This window comes from Schistocerca nitens, chromosome 1 (genome assembly GCF_023898315.1).
Source record: "Schistocerca nitens isolate TAMUIC-IGC-003100 chromosome 1, iqSchNite1.1, whole genome shotgun sequence".
Taxonomy (NCBI): Eukaryota; Metazoa; Arthropoda; class Insecta; order Orthoptera; family Acrididae; genus Schistocerca; species Schistocerca nitens.
In genome coordinates this window covers 542,210,884-542,232,783 of record NC_064614.1, presented here as the reverse complement: position 1 = coordinate 542,232,783, position 21,900 = coordinate 542,210,884, and the positions used below count along the sequence as shown (strand labels likewise).

Here is a 21,900-nt window from a genome sequence, read left to right as displayed (position 1 = left end):
TGTGTATGGTCTTGTTTTTCCAAGAATGATGTTAAACACTCATTACTAATGAGAAATGAATATATCATTGTCAGATGATAAGTCGTGTACTTTTTAGATTGAATAATTTGTACTCAAGATAATTTTGATCATTACATAGGCATGAAACATCCATAGGATAAACAATTCAAAGAAAATGTATAGTTCTGTGAAAAGTGTTTTTGCTAAGAATTGGGTTTATGAGGGACTGAAAGAGACAAAAATCTGTTTATTAATTTTGGTTACATCTTTATCTGGTTATTACTTTTCTTGAAACATATCACAGTTGCTAATTTTTTGAAAAACCCTTCTCCCAGTTTCTTAAATGAGTTGAGATGTAAGTGTTTCTGACTGTTATTTATGGACAAAAGGATGGACTTATACTATTTGGTGATGTTCCTAATGTGTTAGATGGTGTTGAGACCAAGGTATTGAAAGTTTTAAAGTTCTACTCAACAATTACAACTTCTACCTTGATAACTAAGTATAAGTTTTTAACTTGTTGTCATGCATATCTTTTGCAATTAGAGCTCCAACCTGATTTGATTTCCTGATACTTTATTACACTGATGGGCCAGAACATTATGATCACTGCTCACCTCAAGATAGTGATGCGGCTATAGCTAAAACAACTGGTTTTCATTTATACTGGTACTTTTTGTCTTGTGCGTAATGTGACAGTTAAAACCACAGTAATAACTGTTACTGAAATAACTGATTTTCAGTTTTTTAAATTGCTATTATTTCCAGCAATAAATGTAAACTTCAACAAGCATTGAAAGCTGCTAATGAAGGTGAAGGAGTAGGATACCTCGATCTGTATGAGATTTAGACTGTGGCAGAAATCAGCGTCAGTATCTCCCATAAAGATGGCGAAGATGGAGGAAATAGGTGTGATAATGGTGAGAGCAAAAGATCTTGAGTTGATGACTTTCCTGCATCGTCAGTTTTCGATTATATCAATTTTTCACCTTGAAATTAAGGGTTCAGTTATCATCCCAAGTTTATATCACAGCAATAAAATTATAGGTATGTCAGTCAAATTTACCTTCTCTCCCAAGGGACATTGTGAATGTTTTCTGCTTACGTGTACTATACATTACTATTTCAGCAATGCTGTACTGACTCTTACGTTATGTATTTTTTTGCTAAATTACATCAGCATTGCTATTTAAATAGCATTGATAGCTTTTAACATTTTCTTTAACAACTCAGTATTTCAAAGCAATAGAAATTTCACAAATGAACATTACGCATTTGAAAGAAAATTTCATTTAAAAATGAAAAAAATTTAGCATTGCTGCTAAGGCAAATTGATCTATCAGTTTTTTTACCTGGTTTTTAGTAAAAAATGAAAAAAATACCTGTCATAACCAAGACCAGTCAAATAACCAAAAAAACAATTATTCAGAACTAAAATACTGGTACCAATTTTAACTGGTCAAGGTTGAATGCCACCTGGTGATATTGCAGGTACATGTGATGAGGAAAGTATAGAAGTGGAGCATAGGTGACAGGAGAATCATTGTGTCTACAATATGGATCACAACTGGGGAAATTCACTGACATAAGGGACTTTGACAAAGGGCAGGTTATTACGGCCAGGCATGTGGAAACAAGCATAGAATGCAGAGTTGGATGCTTACCTGCTCTGTAAAGCAGGATAGGTGGTGATCTGTCTGCAATTGCTGAAGGTACAAGTGTTTATGAGCACACCATTCGGTGCACATTGTTAAACACATTTGTGCTCTGTAGCACACCATTCCTACAAGTTTTCATGTCACAACATTGTTGATTAAGATTGCAGATTGGAATCAGTTAGAAACATGCACATTGTTTTAAATTACATTTACACTAGCTGTGAAGGCATGTGGGGTGAGGGACACACGATCATAAAGATCGGACTGTGGATCAAATGATAGATGTTGCCTGATCAGATATACCACATTCCTTGGTACGCCAGGATGTTGGTCGTGTCCATATTCACTGTCATCCAGGTGAACAGTTGCTTGCAACATGCACCACTCCTCAGACACAGGTTGGTGGAGGCATTATTATGCCATCTATGGAACTGGTGGTAATAACTAAAGGCATATGACTACATGAACATAATTGCAGATCACCTGCATCCCTTTGTGCTTCATTTCTTCTCCATCAGCAGTAGCATCTTCAAGCAAGATAACTGTCAGTGTCACAATACCAGAAGCATGCTACAGTGGTTCAAGGAGCATGATAGTGAAGTCACGTCAATGTCTTGGCACCAAATTCACCTGATCAGGGACGCTATCGAGAACCAGTTATGCACCCAGAATCCAAGGACCCATCACTTATTTAAACTGCTTGATCTGTGCGTAGACATCCGATGCCACATAGCTCCAGAAACTTCCTAAGGAATTATCACACAGAACGCCTGCTGTACTGCATTTCTAAAGTGGACCAACATACTATTTAGTAGGGGATAATAATGGCAATGGATTCTTTCACGACGTCAGTGTTGTATAAAACACCTCTGACTTCTTGTCACAGCAGTTCGGGGTAAAACCTCCATCGTCTTCATCACAAGCAGATGACTATCAAAATTGCTGCTGTGCTGGCCCTATATAGCCCAAAGACGGCTTCTGATTGGCCGGTAGTTGCGTCATGCTGTCACAGATGGTGTCAGTGTCTGCGTTGGTGGCACTACCGCTCCTGCCATAATGCAAACATTGCAACAAATATCTCTGGCTCTCCTCTGCATAGAGAGCTCACTTCCATGCCCTACTAAAATTATATCTGCCATCATGGTAGCAGGTATTTTCACACATTCTTATTTCTACTGCCTCTTTAATTAGAATCCCAGTATGTGGAAGTCTGGGACAAAACTTTTGTTTCTTCAAACAGTATTTTATATTTGTTTGTAGGGCTGTGCTCAGCAATTGCAGATTTATCCAGTTCTTGATTTTTAATATGCTGTTGATGTTCTGCACTGCGGTCAGAAATGGTGCAGATGGGCTGACCAATGTAATTGCTTCTGCACTCAGATGGGATGTTGTAAATTGAGAACAATACTGTCCTTAACAGGGTGTAGTATCTGCTTTATCTTCTTAGTACATCAGAAAATATATCTGATATCTCATCTTCCCAGGACTCTCCCTATTTTGCTGGCTGTAGTGCACAAAAGAGAAGGAATGCAGTTCGTGGCTCATGATGTAAATGTTCAACATTTTCACATTTCTTTTTCCATGAGAACACTGACTGGATGTCACATGCCCCATAGCCATTCTTTCGGAACACACACTTCAGATGATTAAATTCAGACTGGAAGTGGTCCTCATTGTGAAGTAATGTTTTGGCTCATCAGTATATGTGTTATTTTCATGACTTTACTATATTTCCATACTGTGATATTCATACAGATATGGTAAATTAGATTCTACATCTAAATCTATACTCTGCAAACCACCAGGAGGTGCATGGCAGTGGCTACGTCCCATTGTACTAGCTATTAGGGTTTCTTCCTGTTGCATTCACTTATTGAGCATGGGAAGAATGATCGCTTGAATGGTATCTGTGCATGCAGCAGTTATTCTAATCTTGTGCTGAGGATTCCTGTGTAAGTGATATTTAGGGGGTTGTAGTATATTCCTACAGTCATCATTTAAATCCGTTTCATGAAACTTTTAACAGACTTTCTCGGAATAGTTTACATCTATCTACAAGAGTCTTCCAGTTCAGTCCCTTCAGCATCTCTGTGACACTCTCCCAAAGACCAAACAAACCTGTTACCATTCGTACTGCCCTTCTGTGTATATGTTCCATATCCCCTGTTAGTACTGTCTGGTACGGGTCCCATACACTGGAGCAATGTTTTAGAACTGGTCACTGAAATTACTTGTAATCAATCTCCCTTGTAGACTGATTGCACTTCCCCAGTATTCTACCGGTAAACTGAAGTCCGTAATCTGCTTTACCCATTACAGAACCTGTGTGATACTCCACTCTATATCCCTCCAGAGTGTTAAACCCAGGTATTTGCAAGAGTTGGCCGTGTGCACTATTTGCAAGAGTTGGCCGTGTGCACCAGGGACTCATTGATATAGTCATAGGATAATACAGTTTTTTGTTTTGTGAAGTGCAAAATTTTGCATTTCTGAACATTTAAAGAAAGTTGCCAATCTCTGCACCACACCAAAATCTTACCAAGATCTGACTGAATATTTATGCAGCTTCTTTCAGATGTGCATCTTTATGGATAACTGCATTGTCTGCAGAAAGCTCGATTTTACTGTTAACATTGTCTGCAAGGTCATTAATATAAAATATGCACAGCAAGAGTCGCAACACACTTCCTTGGGGCATATATGAAGTTACTTCTACATCTTATGATGACTCTCCATCCAAAATAACATGCTGAGTCCACCCTACCAAAAAGTCCTCAATCCAGTCACAAATTTCACCCTGTGCAGTAGTAAATTTGACAATAAGTGTAGGTGTAGTACTGAGTCAGATGCTTTTCAGAAATCAAGTAATACTGCATCTACCTGGTTGCCTTGTCCTAAGCTTTCAGTATAACATGTGAGAAAAATGCGAGCAGCATTTCGCATGACTGATACTTTCAAAATCCATGTTGGTTGGCATTGAGGTGGTCGTTCTGTTCAAGATACCTCATTATGTTTGAGCGCAGAATATGTTGTAAGATTCTGCAACAAATCGATGCCAAGGATATTGGATGATAGTTTTGTGAATCACTTCTGCTACGGCACCTTTCTTGTAGATGGGCATAACCTGCGCCTTTTTCAAGAACTGGGAACAGTATTTTGTTAAAGGGATCTACGATAAAATATAGTTAAAAGAGGGGTTAACTAAACCACAAATTCAGTATAGGATCTGACAGGGATTCCATCTGGGCCTGAAGCTTTGTTCAGTTTTAACAATTTCAGATGTTTCTCAATAAATACTTATTTCACTCATATTTCCAGTGGTACAAGGATTAAATCAAGGCAGTTCTCCTGGGTTTTCCTTTGTAAAGGAACATTTGAAAATGGAGTTCAGCTTTTGCTTCACTACCCTCAGTTTCAGTCCTTGTCTCATTTGCCATGGGACTTACACTAACTTTTGTGCCACTATCGGCCATTACATATGACCAGAATTTCTTTAGGTTCTGTGAAAGACCACTTGACAATATTCTGCTACAATAGTCAATGAAGGTGTCATGCATTGCTCTCTTGCCAGCAAAACGTGTTTCTTTCAGCAACTGTCTATTTATAGCCCTATGCTTTGTTAAATACCTACTGTGAAGTAATCTCTGTTTTTGTAGAAGTTTCTTTACAGTGACTGTATACCATGGAGGTTCGCTCCCACTATGAACTGTTCTACTGGGGGTACATATCTATCCAGTGCATGGTCAACCATTATTTTAAATGTGAACCAGATTTCCTCTACATACTCCTGCCCTGTGCTGAAATTGTAAAATTCCTCCACTACTAAATTTTTTATCTAGTTTACCAAACATATATCTTTATGTGTGTTTTAGTTGTCTTTTGTACTTTGGTAATCATTGTTGCCACAACCACATCATGTTCATGATATCAGTTTCTGTATGGACATCCTCCAAGAGGTCAGGTCTGTTTTTTGCCATTAGATCCAATATATTTCCATCATGAGTGGGATTCCAACTACCTGTTCCTAGTAGTTTTCAGGGAAGGCATTTAGTAAAGTTTCACAGGATGTCTTATGCCCACCACTAACTATTATGACTATTTGGGAAAGATTTCTTATTGAATTGCAGGACTTTTAAAGTTGCAACTGCATTTAATATTATTTAAATTTTTGCATGCTAGTGATGTGGCATTTAGGTGCTGTAATACCTTAAAGCAACATGAATTAATAGTTTTCTCTGCATCATTGATTGATGGTATGCTTTGGGGTTTTTAGCTGAATAGTCAACATTGCTTGGAACCTGAAAGCATGCTACCAACCATTAGTAATACAAACTGTTTAGCACCATTCCATTGTTCTGTTACTGCAGTATGAACTGATGTCTTATTTTTGACAATTTCATCATAATTTATTGATTTAATTCTATTACAACTCCAGTTACATAACTTACTATATCCAGGCCATAAGCAAAATATGAGTTTCTTCTATCATGCAGCGTAGGCTTTCATGCCTAGTATATAAATTCTTGGTGATTTTTGTTATGTGGGCATTCAATCTTGGTCTAAGACAACATACGTATCACTTATTTGTAACACTTTTGCTTGAAATTAACTGGTGCAGTTGGGTATCACAGTCACCATGCTGCATCTCAAGTCACCCAAATGTTCACCACATGTGATTAATGATTCCTCATCCATGTACAAAGAGAGGCAAAAAGATTGCCCGGCCTGAATAATTTAGAGTGCAAGAACAGAGCATTGTGGTGCCCAAGTTCAGAAGTGCCGGTGTTGACAACTCTAGTAGTCTGTGGAGCTTCAGCTTTGTGCTTACATTGTCAAATAGCAGCAATATAATATTTAGAAATAGTATATGTTGAGATTCATTACAATTTAACTTATCATATAATTTCTTTTGAAAATCATCATTCAAGAAACAGTTTTTTTGAGATAATATTTTAAATCTTGATTCACTACAAATTACGCAGTTGTAGGCTTTTCTAGATTCTACATTACATTCTTTCAAGAGATTCTATTTTATCCATTTTATAGTAGTCTAATCTTTAAAAAAACAGACAAATGGTCATAGTAAAAATATTGAAAATGAATGTATTAATTTTTAATTACTTCGAATGCCAGCTGATGTCTGTATAGTTTTCAGCTAAGAGAAATGTATCAGCTGATTGGCATGTTTTTGTATGTACTTACATGCAGTTTACATGAGCAAGTGGATGTGCCTTCCAATATCTGTTGTTTCTGCTTTTAATATTCATTCTTGAACTACAGTAGGCCTATTTGGCTGTTAACACTAGAAAGAAGCTCTTTGATAGGTGTCAGCTTACTGTACTTGTGGCTGTAGTGTGTGTCAGATCAGCTATCACCACAGTCTTTTTTTCCCCTATTAGATTGTATTTTCTTTATTTTACTTTTTTAAATATTCTCTTCAGGAAATAACTAATTTTAGTTTTTTGTTGTGCCTTTCTGTGACTCAGCATATCTGCTATACGGGGAGTAGCAGCTACACTTTTCATTATATTGTTTCATTCCATTCTGGATTTTTTCATTGGTTAATTATTGTTTGTGAATTTGACATCTATAAATAATCTTCCTTGTGAGATAATATTTGTTTGACCTCCCACAACAATAAAAATAATCAACCTTGGAGGGTATATTCATCTCACCTCCCATAAAATTCAAATAATATAGCACGTAGACTTGTATTTTGAAATTAATATGTTGGCTAGTAACTGTGTAGGCCTTTTACAGAAAAATGAAATAAAATAAAATGAAGAGTAGGCTACGTATAGCTTCAGTATTTTGTCAACATGCCATTGGCATCAAGAACAGCTTGTATCATTCAAGGCATAGAATTTACAAGTCTATGAAAGAAGCCTCATTCATGACAATTCTCTCTCATGGAAAATAAGCCAAATCCTATTGTACATTCATGGCTCCCGAAGGAATGTCTGGCCAATTGTTCCACAGAGTCTACTTTTAGGCCATATGTGCTCTATGGGATTAGTAGTTAAAATTGAATTGGCTTTAAAATTGGACAACTACTCGACAAGTATTCATTTCTGCAGGAGACGGTAAAAGTCTAGATAGAGGCCAGTAGCATACTTGTGCATTTTGTGGTGCAATGTAGTCAGTGCTCACTGTGATGTATGATGGGAATGAAAGAGAATGTGTCAGCTGCTGTTCTACATAGTCAATGAGAGAGTGGTGAGCAGATGATGTGTTTGGAAGCAAGATCATTGTAACTTTCTCATGTCGGTATAGAAGGGAAATCCGATATGTATTCGGATAGAAATGTCTTTATTCTCAGGTCCCACAGTAACCACAACCTCAGAAATTGCAACATATTTGCAAGAAACAGCCAAATATTTGTGACGTCGATGATTTATATTTCACAGCTTTACTATAAGGATAATGATTGAAATTAGTGATACCATGAGAGCATTAGTAAGCAAAAACTGCCGTAAAGAAAATAGTCTGCACTATTTCTTTTCATTTATTTTATTTCTCCTTGTATTTTCAAAATGTGGAAAGCAATAAAGGGCCTAAATTTAGAATAGATATAATGTTAACTTTTTTCACAGGTACTTTGTCACAAAACAATTTGTAATTTTGATTAGAATATGTTGGAAATAAATTTTTCTCAGGAAGCCCTTTTGAAAAAAAAGGGGGGTTGCTTTATAATAAGGATCATCCTGTACTCGAATAAATATGGTAATATTATTTGACTGCAGAATTAGTGATCACTCATGGGAATCCGTCACAACCTTCAAATACCTTAAGAGTATCTGTCCAGAGAAATTGTACCATGACTCTAGAACTAGAGAAATTCCAGCTTATTCAGAGACATACCGACAGACTTTCTTCCCACATACCATTTGTGGATAGATGTGGTAAAATAAATGCAGTTTGGGATAATTTTTATGCTGTTACCATCTGACACAAACATACTGTGAATTATGGAATACAGATGCAAATGTAATCTTCTGCTGTGGGGCTACTAATACGAGCTTTTGCGTCACAAACTTCTATCTCCGTGTTATGTGTGCAACAGAACCAACCACGTGATTGATTGTATAAAGCTGGGAGTTACCACTGTTGTTAATTACCATCATTCACAAGACTGCATTTTATCCTGGGACTTGCAAAATGTAATTATTGATACAATGTACATTAGATTCAAAGTTCCGGTTCAAAATGCTGTAGAAAGAGAACCGCTGTTTAGAACGACATAAAATTTGAACAGCGTATTATTGATGCAAGGGGAAACAGCGTGCAACAAAACAAACTTCAACTGAAGTTTTACTAGTAGAGGGTGCTGAAAGCATCTTAACGTAATTGGGGTTGGCTACAAATGACAGATGAATCACAGTACGATGGCTATGGATTGAGTTGTACATTACATCATCCGTTCTGTTCATTGTGCATGACTGCACAAGTGTGGCAGTCTACAATTGTGGCATTGTTAGTTAAGCCCATCCACAATGGCAAGGTCATACCACAACTGATGGGGAAAAAATCAGTTTTTTATTTGTCATGAGGCCAACAACCACATATAAAGCAACAATGAGATTGGTTTTAAATGTCATGGACCCAAAAACTGCCTAAAAACAGAATGACATTGGTTTCTAATTGTCGTGAGACTGCCACGTGTTAAATATGCTGTCCCTGCTTCCTCACAAAAGTTAAAATTGGCAAACAGCGTGTTCCACAACATATCATTGTGTCTCAGGGGTCACGTTCAGAATGCGTTGCGAAATGCATGCTTTCAATTCAGCTACATTCATAATTGGAGCACTGAAAACAACATAATTCAGATAGCCCCATAGCCAGAAGTCACATGGATTAAGATCAGCTGATCTCGACAGCCAGGCTGTGGGGAAATGACAGGCGATAATTCTAGCATTTCAAAATATCTCTGCAGCAGCTGCTTCACTGGCTGTGCAATGTGTGGAGGAGTGCCCGGCAGGCAGGCACTGGGGGCCGATGTTCAATCAAGATGGCGTCATGTACCAGTGAACGACACGCTGTTGCTGTGAAGGTGTGTTACAAAAACGACAACAGCTACATGGCCGCCCAGTGTATTTCATTCTCGTTACAATTTTGCACATCATGTTCCAGTCATCTCGATGCATCTATCAAAGTGGAAATACAGAACTTTGGAGGAATCGCGTGATACGGTGCAAAAGAGGGGTGGAAGGGCAAAATGTATGCTTGCCAGAGAATGTTGCAAGAGTAGAAGCAGCCTTCAGCTGAAGTCCCAGGCGTACTGCACACAAGCACATGCTGCAACTTGAGAGAACAGATCGCAGTGTATGGTGAATATTGAACAAGGAACTGCAATACCCCTCATACAAAATATAGGTTGTGCAAAAACTGAATGTTGGATGACCTCCTAAAGAAACTAAGCTTTTGCCAGGAATTGTTGGAACTCATGAATGACAACCCTGGCCTGTGTAACAGTCTGATCCTGGGTGATGAGGCCAATTTTTATGTCTCAGGTTTTGTTAACAAGCATAACTTTAGATACTGATCGCATGAAAATCCTGAAATGCTTCATGAAATGCCACTTCACAGTCAGGAACTGGAGGATCAAATTTGGGAGGAAGTTAATCGATTTCCAGTGCCAGTCCTGCAAGATGTGATGTCTAAGTTCTATAAAAGACTTTAAATGTGTGTGAAAGAAAAAGGCAGCCACCTTATATGATATCATTTTCAAGTGCTGGGTATTTTAAGTGGCAGGCATTGTAAATCCATGTTATATTTTTTATAGCATTGCAAATAAACTTGTGTCTCAGATGGAAGTTTCAGAATTGCCCATTTCACTGCGACACCTGTTATTTTGTTATTTAGAACATCTGTTCTGCTTGCATAATTTTTGGAGACTGTAGAACATCGTCATCTTGGGGATTATTGTATTGCAGTTATGTTTGGGTGATGTTTAGCTCATTTAGTTTAGTTCATTAGTCTCATCCCTGTTCCGGAAAACTATGTTTGTTTTATCAAGTGAGGTGACACCATTGCTAAGATGTACTTGCATTTTGGACAGAGGAAAAACAACCATCCAGCTTTATATTTTCGGTTTTTCCCTAAACCTTTTGAAAAGAAAATGGCCAATTTCCTTCCCCATCCTTGCTCATTCTGAGCTTCTGTTATATGTCTAATAACCTCATCATCCATTTTGTGGGGAGAGGCAAGTGTTGATAAAGATGCACCAAACAACTGTGGTTTTTTTCCTTTGAACCTTATTCAGAGACCAGTTTCAGAAACTTGAATAATTTCTTTTTTCCTTAGCACAATTTTACTTTCGACATTTCTACATTTCATGAACGCATCACCATTTACCAAATTATTGGCTGATTCAGCAAGCCCTGTGCTAATACCTTAGTGAAGCTGAGTATCAATACATGCATTCTATTCAGCAATGGTTCACTGAATGTGAAAAATTTAGGCTGACGACCTAGCCGCAAAACCATTTTCAGGATAAGTCTACACAGGTGGGTCCAAACAAAAAGACAGGCCAGGAAGTGAATTCGTAAATGGAAAGACTGAGGTATATTCAAGCTCCCAGAAATTGTGTCCATTCTTACTGCAGAATTCATAGTATTTTAGAGGGACTTAAATACGCAAAAGAAGTGGAAGAACAAACAATCATAATTTTATCGGGCTCATGCTCACCACTGATGCTGTTAAAAATGGTACAATGTCTACAGTACCAAAATTTATGTAGTGTATCAGATTATAGAAGCAGTGCATGAACTTTCTCATGTAAAAAAAGATGAGCATCATTTTACAGATAAAAGCACACAGTGGAATAAAAGTAGATAATCCGTTCTAGGAAACTGTATGCAGTGGTTCAGTGAAATATGATGAAGTGCCACCCAGTGATATCCTTCACAACATAAGGACTAATTGCCAACAGTCATACAAAATTAAAGGGAGGCACTATGCCCCAGTGGTGCCTATCTCCCATCACATCTTTGGTACCAAAACCTCAGATAAAACAGAAACTTTCAAGTGACTTCGCTTCAATCGCAGGAGATCCCAACAACATCTTTATGATCTCAACGTGATCAAGTCATCTTTGAGAGAATGTGGCAGTGAGGAAGATGTTGATCACATTTCTTCGGCTGCCACAGAAGTTTTCAAGAAACCACAAAACTATTATAGTATGTGATGATATCTGAAAATGCCTTGCCTGCGAACATTAAAACCTTTTTAGCATCAGAAGACACATGGTAGGCTATACATTCTATATAATACTTGTTTTTTTAAACAAACACCTTTTCTTGCTGCAATGTAATTTATTTTTCCCATTCGTGTTTTGCCTTTTTCTTACTCTAAGGCATCTTCAGTGGGATCTAAAATGACAGTTTTGTTATTTTTGGATTATCAGACAGTTCACATACAGTTTTTTTTGTGTAAATAAGTAGTCAGTTACAGCTTATTGGCATTGCCACTTCCTCACCTGGTCTGGAGGCTGGGCACTTCCTCACCTGGTCTGGAGGCCGCACTGCCACTTCATTTCCACAACATAAGCACAATTTTGTATTCCGAACTTTTTCTTTTTTCTTTCACACTGTTCACCATGTTTCTGCTTCTTCTTTATGGTGCACTATTATTCTTTTGCCACTAGTTATAGCTATTTGTTTGAACACTGTGCTTTGAAAGGCATAAATATTGTGAGTTCATTATTTGTTTCCGCCTGTTTGGTTTGTTTACCTACACGTTGCCAAACTTACAAGGTATATGTTCAAAACTAATGTCTATTAATGATGTTCATACCTGTGTGTGGGGAGGGGGGGGGGTTGAGTATGAATGAGTGGTGATCAGCTGATTTCTGTTTTGGTTTAAGTGTTCTATGGACAAGCAAGTGAAAAGCTGTCGGGTAGTATTGTTATTGTTACCATTATTGTTATTGTTATTATTATTATTATTATTATCATCCTCTTTTGGTGTGTTATTCTATTATTTTATCCATTAGTGTAAACAATGAATTGTTTGGTATGTGAACTTGATCATTCAACAGGGTTTTCTTTGCTGCTTTGGTTTTCTGTATGTGGCAATTTTCGTGCAGGGTTAGGAGGTGTTTTTTATTGTGCTTGCTGTGGAGGATGGCCACCTAGCTGGCCGTTGTGGCCGAGCGGTTCTAGGCACTTCAGTCCAGAACCGCGCTGCAGCTATGGTCGCAGGTTCGAATCCTGCCTCAGGCGTGGATGTGTGTGATGTCCTTAGGTTAGTTAGGTTTAAGTAGTTCTAAGTTTAGGGGACTGATGACCTCAGATGTTCAGTCCCATAGTGCTCAGAGCCATTTGAACCATTTGATGGCCACCCAAACTAACTTATCAAGCTTCTATACTATTTTATAACAAAGTGCCAAATAAGAATAAAGGAAGAGAGATTTTTTGTTTGCTTTATAATATATTAAATATGTTAATTTACATAGGTTGTTTACTGAAGTTCTGCTTAAAAGGATGGCACAGCTAATTGTTGTTTTTATGGTCTGAGGCTGACTGTGTGGGTGGTGCCATAAACCCATTAACAAATTAAAAAAGAAAAATTCCTTACATCATAAAATAAGCCTATGAATGTCATAATAGAGCAAGTACTAAAATAAGTTTCACCAGCGGCATATCATGACACACTTTAAATTTTGAACTCGTCACAGAAAAGATTTCTTCTTCACAAGTAATGCACATTCTGTCGACTCAACGCATGATGAACAGTGCTGTTTGAGAACATTCCAATAGCTGGTGCTACCTATGAGTAATGACTGATTTTTCACTATGTCTTGCATATTAACAAATTTTCTTCTGCTATACTGAATGGTAATTATCAGTATATCTACTTGCTCAGCCACTTTTCTCAATTCCTCTGGATTTTATTATGATATGATTATTTGTTCCTTTGGGAAAATTTTCATGAAATCCAGTTCTTTTTACAATGTATCTGGCTTACGCAATAATGAAATTCAATTTTGTTCACCAGATGCTTTTTTAATATGCTACAGAAAATTATGCTTTTCTTACAGCCATCTCATGGTTGGGTCTTGTGAAAAGAGAATATTTCATTTAACTCATCCACACAACTTTGCTGTACATATGGCACTTTGATAGTTTGCTACAGCTTATCTGTAAACCAGTCCCATTGCTAGGTCTCCAGGTCAACCAGGTTTTTACAGTGCATTGGTATTCCTCACTTTGTGCTTCATTGCACCATAGTGTAGTCACACAAACCTGAAATTATCTGTTTTTACATCAGTAGCACAATGTTTTTTAAGCACCCAATAGAAGTTACAGGAGTTGAGCATCTGCCATAACACTTTTCCTGAAAAATAAACAGCTACACATAGAATTATTCAGAACTACCTTGAACCTGAATACAAATAAATAAATGTGTGTTCCAAACTCATTGTATTTACCTTGATTTCTATGCATGTTGGATTGTTTTTGAGTAATCTACTACACGGAAATAGTTTGAATTTGTATATCATTAAGGTCATTCACTTCCGGCAAATATAAATGAATTCAAATTTGAGAGTTTTGATGTGTACTCGAAATAATTACTGATATTTCACATGAATTATGTTACAGATTCTAAGTTGACACAAATTCCACTTGTGGTTCTGGAACAAATGGACCTACAGTTGAAACAAAATAAGAAAATTACACAAAATTTGGATCTTCAGACATCAACTACTCGTTGCTGCTGTTGTCAAGTATTGTGTAGGAGCATTGCCACCCAGACTGACAGCAGTCACATGAAGCAGAACTGAAATAACTTTCTGCAAGTGAAACATTTGTGTACTTCTTTGACATTTTGGAAACAGGTATGTTAATTACAGTGTTATGAATTGTCATGTAACATAGCATATCACAATCAAATTTGTCCCTACATGTTCTCCCTCAGTATGTAATTTTCATGTAGAGTTTGTCTTCTTGCTGGGATTAAGAGTAAAGTTACGCACTGCTAAGCAAGGTATTCAGCAAGCTCCAATCTAACATTGAGAAATCTTCATTAGCCATTCCTACTACAAATTATTTGGATTCAAGGATTGAAAAGAGTTGTGTTTTTTTTTTAAAAAAAAAAGCTAACTAACAATGTTTATTGTAAAACTGTGTGACAAGAGTAATGTATTGTGAACAGTTGTCTGTTTATTGACAAAAGTCATTATTTTCTTTGAAAAATATATCAGCTGCCAATAGGAGATAAAACAATAGCTGTTTATCGTAACTGAGGAAGCAGTAGGTGTCCCCCCCCCCCCCCCCCCCAAAGAAGCAGCTTTCTTTTTGTTTTATTTGTGTACATTTAACATGAAAAACAATAAGCAATATGGAACTGTGTTTGTATTGGTCTTATATTCTATGAAAATGGCTTTTGGATAATATATTGGACAAGTGAATTTATATGTATACAGGTGAACATACATATTTAAAATTCAAATAATACACTTCATACCTTTAAATATTTATATGGAAAGTACAGGATGAAATAATGACTATTTGGAAAGGATATATTGTTACTCGAACATTCACACATGCATGGCTACTGGCGCCAGATGCTAAGACTGGCTGCAACATCATCTGATGTGAGCAGTAATATGTCTTGTGTGAATTGTTGGAGTAAAGAGTCGGCATGGAGTAGGGAAAGGGAAGGATAGAAGGGTAAGGGTGGGAAAAGATGCTAGTGCTGCCTGTAGGAGCATGGAGTGTCATAACAGCCTCAACACGTTCTCTCCCACGCGTTGTAACTTGCCCTCCTCGACTCTGTGTACCACCCTCCTGGATGCTGACATCCTCCTCTCTGATGGCTACATCCGCACCTTTGTCCTCATTAAACCCACCAACCACCAACTGTATCTTCATTTTGACAGCTGCCATCTCTTCCATGCCAAAAAAATCTCTCCCATAAAATTGGGCCACTCTATCTACAGTGATATGAATTCCCCTGCCCAGTATGTTGAAGGTTTCACAAAGGCTTTCACATACAGGTATTATCCCTAGCCTAGCCCACAACAGATTTCTTTTGCCATATCCTCATACACATCCAATATTCCCACCACCCCCAAGAACCAGCTACAAAGGAGTGTTCCCTTCATCACCTGATAGCATCCCATACTGAAACAAATCGACCACATCCTTCTCAGAGCTTTCACTAACTATCACCATGCCCTGAAATGTGGCCCATGTTATCCAAGATACTTCCCACCTCTCCTAAAGTAGTTTTTCGTTACCCACCAAACACCACCATATCCTAGTCCATCCCTATGCCACTCCTGCTCCCTACCCCTCGCCAGAGGGATCATGTTGTTGTTGTGGTCTTCAGTCCTGAGACTGGTTTGATGCAGCTCTCCATGCTACTCTATCCTGTGCAAGCTTCTTCATCTCCCAGTACCTGCAACCTACATCCTTCTGAATCTGATTGGTGTATTCATCTCTTGGTCTCCCTCTACGATTTTTACCCTCCACGCTGCCCTCCAATACTAAATTGGTGATCCCTTGATGCCTCAGAACATGTCCTACCAACCGATCCCTTCTTCTAGTCAAGTTGTGCCACAAACTCCTCTTCTCCCCAATTCTATTCAGTACCTCCTCATTAGTTATGTGATCTACCCATCTAATCTTCAGCATTCTTCCGTAGCACCACATTTCAAAAGCTTCTATTCTATTCTTGTCCAAACTAGTTATCATCCATGTTTCACTTCCATACATGGCTACACTCCATACAAATACTCTCAGAAATAACTTCCTGACACTTAAATCTATACTCGATGTTAACAAATTTCTCTTCTTCAGAAACGCTTTCCTTGCCATTGCCAATCTAGATTTTATATCCTCTCTACTTCAACCATCATCAGTTATTTTGCTCCCCAAATAGCAAAACTCATTTACTACTTTAAGTGTCTCATTTCCTAATCTAATTCCCTCAGCATCACCCGAATTAACTCGACTACATTCCATTATCCTTGTTTTCCTTTTGTTGATGTTCATCTTATATCCTCCTTTCAAGACACTGTCCATTCTGTTCAGCTGCCTTCAAAGTCCTTTGCTGTCTCTGACAGAATTACAATGTCATCGGCGAACCTCAAAGTTTTTGTTTCTTCTCCATGGATTTTAATACCTACTTTGAATTTTTCTTTTGTTTCCTTTACTGCTTGCTCAATAGACAGATTGAATAACATTGGGGAGAGGCTACAACCCTGTCTCACTCCCTTTCCAACCACTGCTTCTCTTTCATGTCCCTCTACTCTTATAATTGCCATCTGGTTTCTGTACAAATTGTAAATAGCCTTTCGCTCCCTGTATTTTACCCCAGCCACCTTCAGAATTTGAAAGAGAGTATTCCAGTCAACATTGTCAAAAGCTTTCTCTAAGTCTACAAATGCAAGAAATGTGGGTTTGCCTTTTCTTAATCTAGCTTCTAAGATAAGCCATAGGGTCAGTATTGCCTCATGTGTTCCAACATTTCTACGGAATCCAAACTGATCTTCCCCGAGGTCGGCTTCTATCAGTTTTTCCATTTGTCCGTAAAGAATTCGCGTTAGTATTTTGCAGCCGTGAGAAGTCTGTGGGTATTTTGCCTGTCTCATACATCTTGCTCACCAGATGGTAGAGTTTTGTAAGGTCTGGCTCTCCCGACGCTATCATTAGTTCTAATGGAATGTTGTCTACTCCCGGGGCCTTGTTTCGACTTCAGTCTTTCAGTGCTCTGTCAAACTCTTCCCGCAGTATCATATCTCCCATCTGAATGGTTGGATTGGACAGGTCTTGCACCTGGGTCTTCCACAGGGACAGGGATCATATCCCTGTGGAAGACCCAGGTGCAAGACCTGTCCAATCCACCCACTCAGCACGTCCTATTGTAGTCTTGTCACAGGCTTATTGTATCCCAATAGAGGCTAGGCCACTTGCGAAAACAGCTGTGTCATGTACCAGTTCTACTGCCGTCATTGTATAGCTTTTTATACTGGTGTGACAACCAACCAGCTGGCTACCAGGATGAATGGCCACTGCCAAACTATGGCCAAGAGCAAAGTAGGCCATCCTGTGGTACATCATGCAACCAAACATAACGTGCTTGATTTCAGTGACTACTTCACAACCAGCGACATCTGGATCCTCCTTTCCACCACCAGTGTTTCTGAAATGTGCAGTTGGTGAGGTATCCTTACAACACGTTCTCCACTTCTGAAATCATCTTGGCCTCAACCTATGGTAATCTATTGCCCCCACATGCACCTTCCAAGCTCCGCCCCATCTGCCCTATCACCTACTCCCAGTTCACATCCCCCACCATAATTGTGGTCTGCTCTCTGACTTCTCTGCTGCTTTCCTTTTCCATCCCCCCTCCCCTCCTCTCCCCTTCCCTGCCTCTTCCCAAAGCTTCCTGATACTGATGACAACCATCTAGCATTTGCACACACTGTCAGGCAGGTCTGTCTCCTCTCCCCCACTCATACTGTGCTAGCCCTCCCCCTTTCCCACATAATTGCTGCTCCCACTCAAAACACCACACATTGGATTGTGGTCTCAGCGGCCAGAGAGAGTGGTCGTGTATGCATGACGTGTGCTTGCGTGTGTGAATGTGTTTGTGCTTTCTTTTCCTCCTGAAGAAAGCTTTTGCAAAAGTTCAGTGTCAAATAGTTTTTGTTGTGTCTGTCTGCATCTCAACATGTCATATTTAAGGTGAGTAACACTCTTATCTTTTTCATAATGTTGTTCATGTTACAACCAGAACTTTCAGTTGTTTGACACTTAAGAATATTCTGCATAAAAGATTAAATAATAGATTTTCAGCTACAGTTATGCATTCTGCAAACCATGGCAACAATATTTTTTTAGAAAATCATTTTACCGCTATTGCAGTGTAAATACTACATGATTAGTGTAGTATTTTAACTTTTTCTTCACTTCATTGGCCTGTTTAAGTCGATACATAAAATATTACAATTGTGGTATAAACTTAGCTGTAACAAATTCTATTGCTGCATTGTAAAAATCATATTTTGTGCATTTTACAACTGTCATATCATGTTCCATTTAGCTTTCTGCTTCAGCAGCAGTGTATGTTGTTGATGTGTCATTCATTGGCAAAGTTTTTGATACTTACGATTGGGCATAACCACTAAAGATGTTTGAGGGACAAAGTTGCCTCCAAGGTATCTGTAAATTTTATCCCAGGTATTTTGCAGTTATTTCAGCATACCTGATACTGAATTTAAATCAGTGAAGCTAATTTAAAGTTATTTTTTGGTGTTCGGATAAATATTGCTCCAGGCAGATTGAAGCCCAGTTGCGAGTATTGGTCTCAAGCATGGAACAAGTTAGCTGTTCCTAGGCTGTGGAAATCACTCTTGACTACTGTCGAGCAGTTGGAACCTTCCTGGAATAGTTCCTGAGCAGCTGAAAATCATTCTGTGACTACTGTCAAGCAATTGGAACCTACTGAGGATAGGTATTTTGGATGAAGTGCTGACTCTCTTGTACCATATATACCAAAAATACCTCAAGTGCTATACTTTCCAGTGGATACTGTACCCACTGTAGTGCTGAATGTATCTCCGCTTGTCCACTTGACTGCAGTGGCTTGTTAGCGGTAGAGGTAAGTGTCCTAGGGAGGCAAGTCAAAGAAAAACTCAGGGAGCTATACCCATTGCCATAACCAAGAAGTTCAAGATAGTGGCTTCCCTGAAACTGAAATTGAGCCAGTGAGAGACACTTTCACCTGTTAGGAAGCCTGCTGTGACCAGTATTGGGGTAGGGTGGAGCACAGCAGAAAGGATTGCAAACGCAAAAGGGTAAGGATCTGTTAATCATCAGCACTACTTAAAATATATTGCGAATAATTGTACCCCTGAAGACAAACGGGTGCGTGAGATCTTGTGCATTCCACGTGTAATATAGACACCTGATTCAACATGATAAAGAGGCTGTTCCGACAACCATTGAGGTAACAAGATGCAACCATCTACAGGTTGGTGGTGCCTGTCATCTAGGGTCAAGTGCAATACTTGAATCATTCCAGCAACATAGTGAAACTGAAGAAGACCTCATTGGTTACACAGTTTTATTGAAGCTCTCAATCTGTAACATTGGCCCCAGAACTGATACATGGCCGTCTGATTCTGGTTCCCTATTAAAACTAGTACCAGTGACCATGAGTAACTAAAGTGTTAAGGTAGCTAAAAGCAAGTAGGAAGATTTACATGTTCAGTTAGCTAGATAAAGAGGCAGTCTGAAAGGAGGACTCAAAACATTTGCTTTTTGGGAGAAGCATGTGGAAGAAATGTGGCTAAAGGTTAAAAGAATAATTGACAATACAGTGGATAGATATTTATCTAGTACTACAGGTCATGATGGGAGGGACCTCAATGATATTAAAGCACTTGGAAAGAAATAACAACTATTGTATAATAGGTATAAAACAAAGCATAGGGATATAGAGAGATCTGAATAGAAAATGTTTGGCTGTCAAGAGGTCAATGCATGAAACCTGCAATGACTACTGTAGTACTATCTTATTGAAAGTTCTGTCCCAAATCTCAAACAAATTCTGATCAGATGTAAAGGCTGTAATTGTTGGTGTCCAGATGCTCATGGGTGACACACTAATGAAATTGTGTGTAGTAAAGCAAAAGCATAAATTCTAATGATAGGAATGAGCCATTGAAACAGTCCAATAATCGATCTGCAGTTCTCGTATTTTACTGGATTTTTCTATTTTTTACGTTGTCAGCTACTGCACTATAACAATGCTGCAGGGTTCCTGCTTTTCCCTCATGAACTTCGGTCTGCGGTATTGATGATGCCAAAAGAGACATTTTCTTCTGCCTAGTGGAATGATAAACCCAGAGAAGTTGAACTCATTGTATTTCCTATAACTTACAATCCTAACTTCTTATTAATTGACTGCGTAGGCATAAAACTCCAGATAGGTGTTTCCATGGGTGCATCTCACAAGAGACTCGAACAATTTTTTTGACAAAATAAAAATCTGAACATCAGTTGTCTTTTCAGCAATGATTTCTTTGACATCATGGAGGTCATGTGCACTCCATGCCCATTACTTGCAGCCTCACAGAGCAAACAAAGCCACCTAGGAGGTAGAAGTGCCAATCTACAGCCCTCGTCACCTATAGCACAGGATCGGTACAACTTCGATGTGCACAATCCATCAAAAACCTCCCAAAAGTGGGGTGCTTCCTACTTACTAACTACCTTAACCCTTTCGGGATGGAGCGTGTTTCCCCAAAGTGGAGCAATTCGGCAGCGCTATGCGGGTTCTATATCCCTTAGATTTCTTTTGTTGCTTATAAAATAATATAGTTTTTGACTTATCGGTGTAAATTTTTTTGTAAATGAAGCTTAAAACATCCTCTTTACTGGCATACTGTTTCCATTATTCCATATTGCGCACTTTTTGAGTTGGCGGTGGTGTTAAAATAGAAAAAAATGAAAAATTCGATTTTTTTATAAAAGTTGAGAGGTGATGCATTGAATTAGACATATTAAAGTTAGTTGTATCTTATTCTTTAAAGTTTTAGCTTTAAAATTTTATCTCTTATGGGACGTCCATGGGAAGAAAAATAAAAAGTCCAATTTGAGGGATGAAAAATTTGGTTTATGTCAATAAGCTACAAAATTTCATAAAATTTGCTTAAAACAAACTTTACAACTTTGGCATATCGATTTTTCGATAGGCAATCATATTTTAAAAGTCCTTTCGGTACTTTGCTACTTTGTGATACCTGTTGGAGCACTCAGGCACATGAAGAGAAGGTTTGGACGGAAAAGTTTCGCAAAAAAAGGGGGGGGGGGGACGTTTTCGCCCTCCTGGCTTAAAGCGATCACTGCAAACGACACAGCCACCCTGTTTTTCGGTGTATATTCTTGCAATAGAATGGTACAGGCCATCCATCCTGTATAGGTCATCATGTTCAGAGCGTGGCCTCTTCCTCAGTGGGATTGGTTGAGCCCTGGCATCGCCCACAAGTTCCTTGACGAGATTCTTCCGAAACTGCAAATGACTCTTTAGTGTCTCTCCTTTCGTTGCTATGATGACATATAGCAAGTAGGCGTTGACGATCCCCACCTGAAATTAGCCAGAACAATTACCCTTTTTTCAAAATAAAAGTTTACTAAGTAGGCCAAGGCCTATTAGAAAAGTGAATATCGTACCTCGAATAACCAGAAGAAAATTTTCCTCCTCCATTTGAGGGATTTTCTGGCAAAAT

At 38.5% G+C, this 21,900-nt stretch overlaps 1 protein-coding gene across 1 annotated transcript in view; it reads left to right on the top strand.

Moving 5' to 3' along the window:
• Positions 1–21,900, top strand: part of LOC126254107 (uncharacterized) — a 285,482-nt gene that overhangs the window by 228,917 nt on the left and 34,665 nt on the right. The window contains exon 14 of the mRNA XM_049955283.1: positions 14,261–14,496. Coding sequence (XP_049811240.1) covers positions 14,261–14,442 — 182 coding nt within the window. The 3' untranslated portion in view covers positions 14,443–14,496. The remainder of the gene's footprint in view (positions 1–14,260; positions 14,497–21,900) is intronic.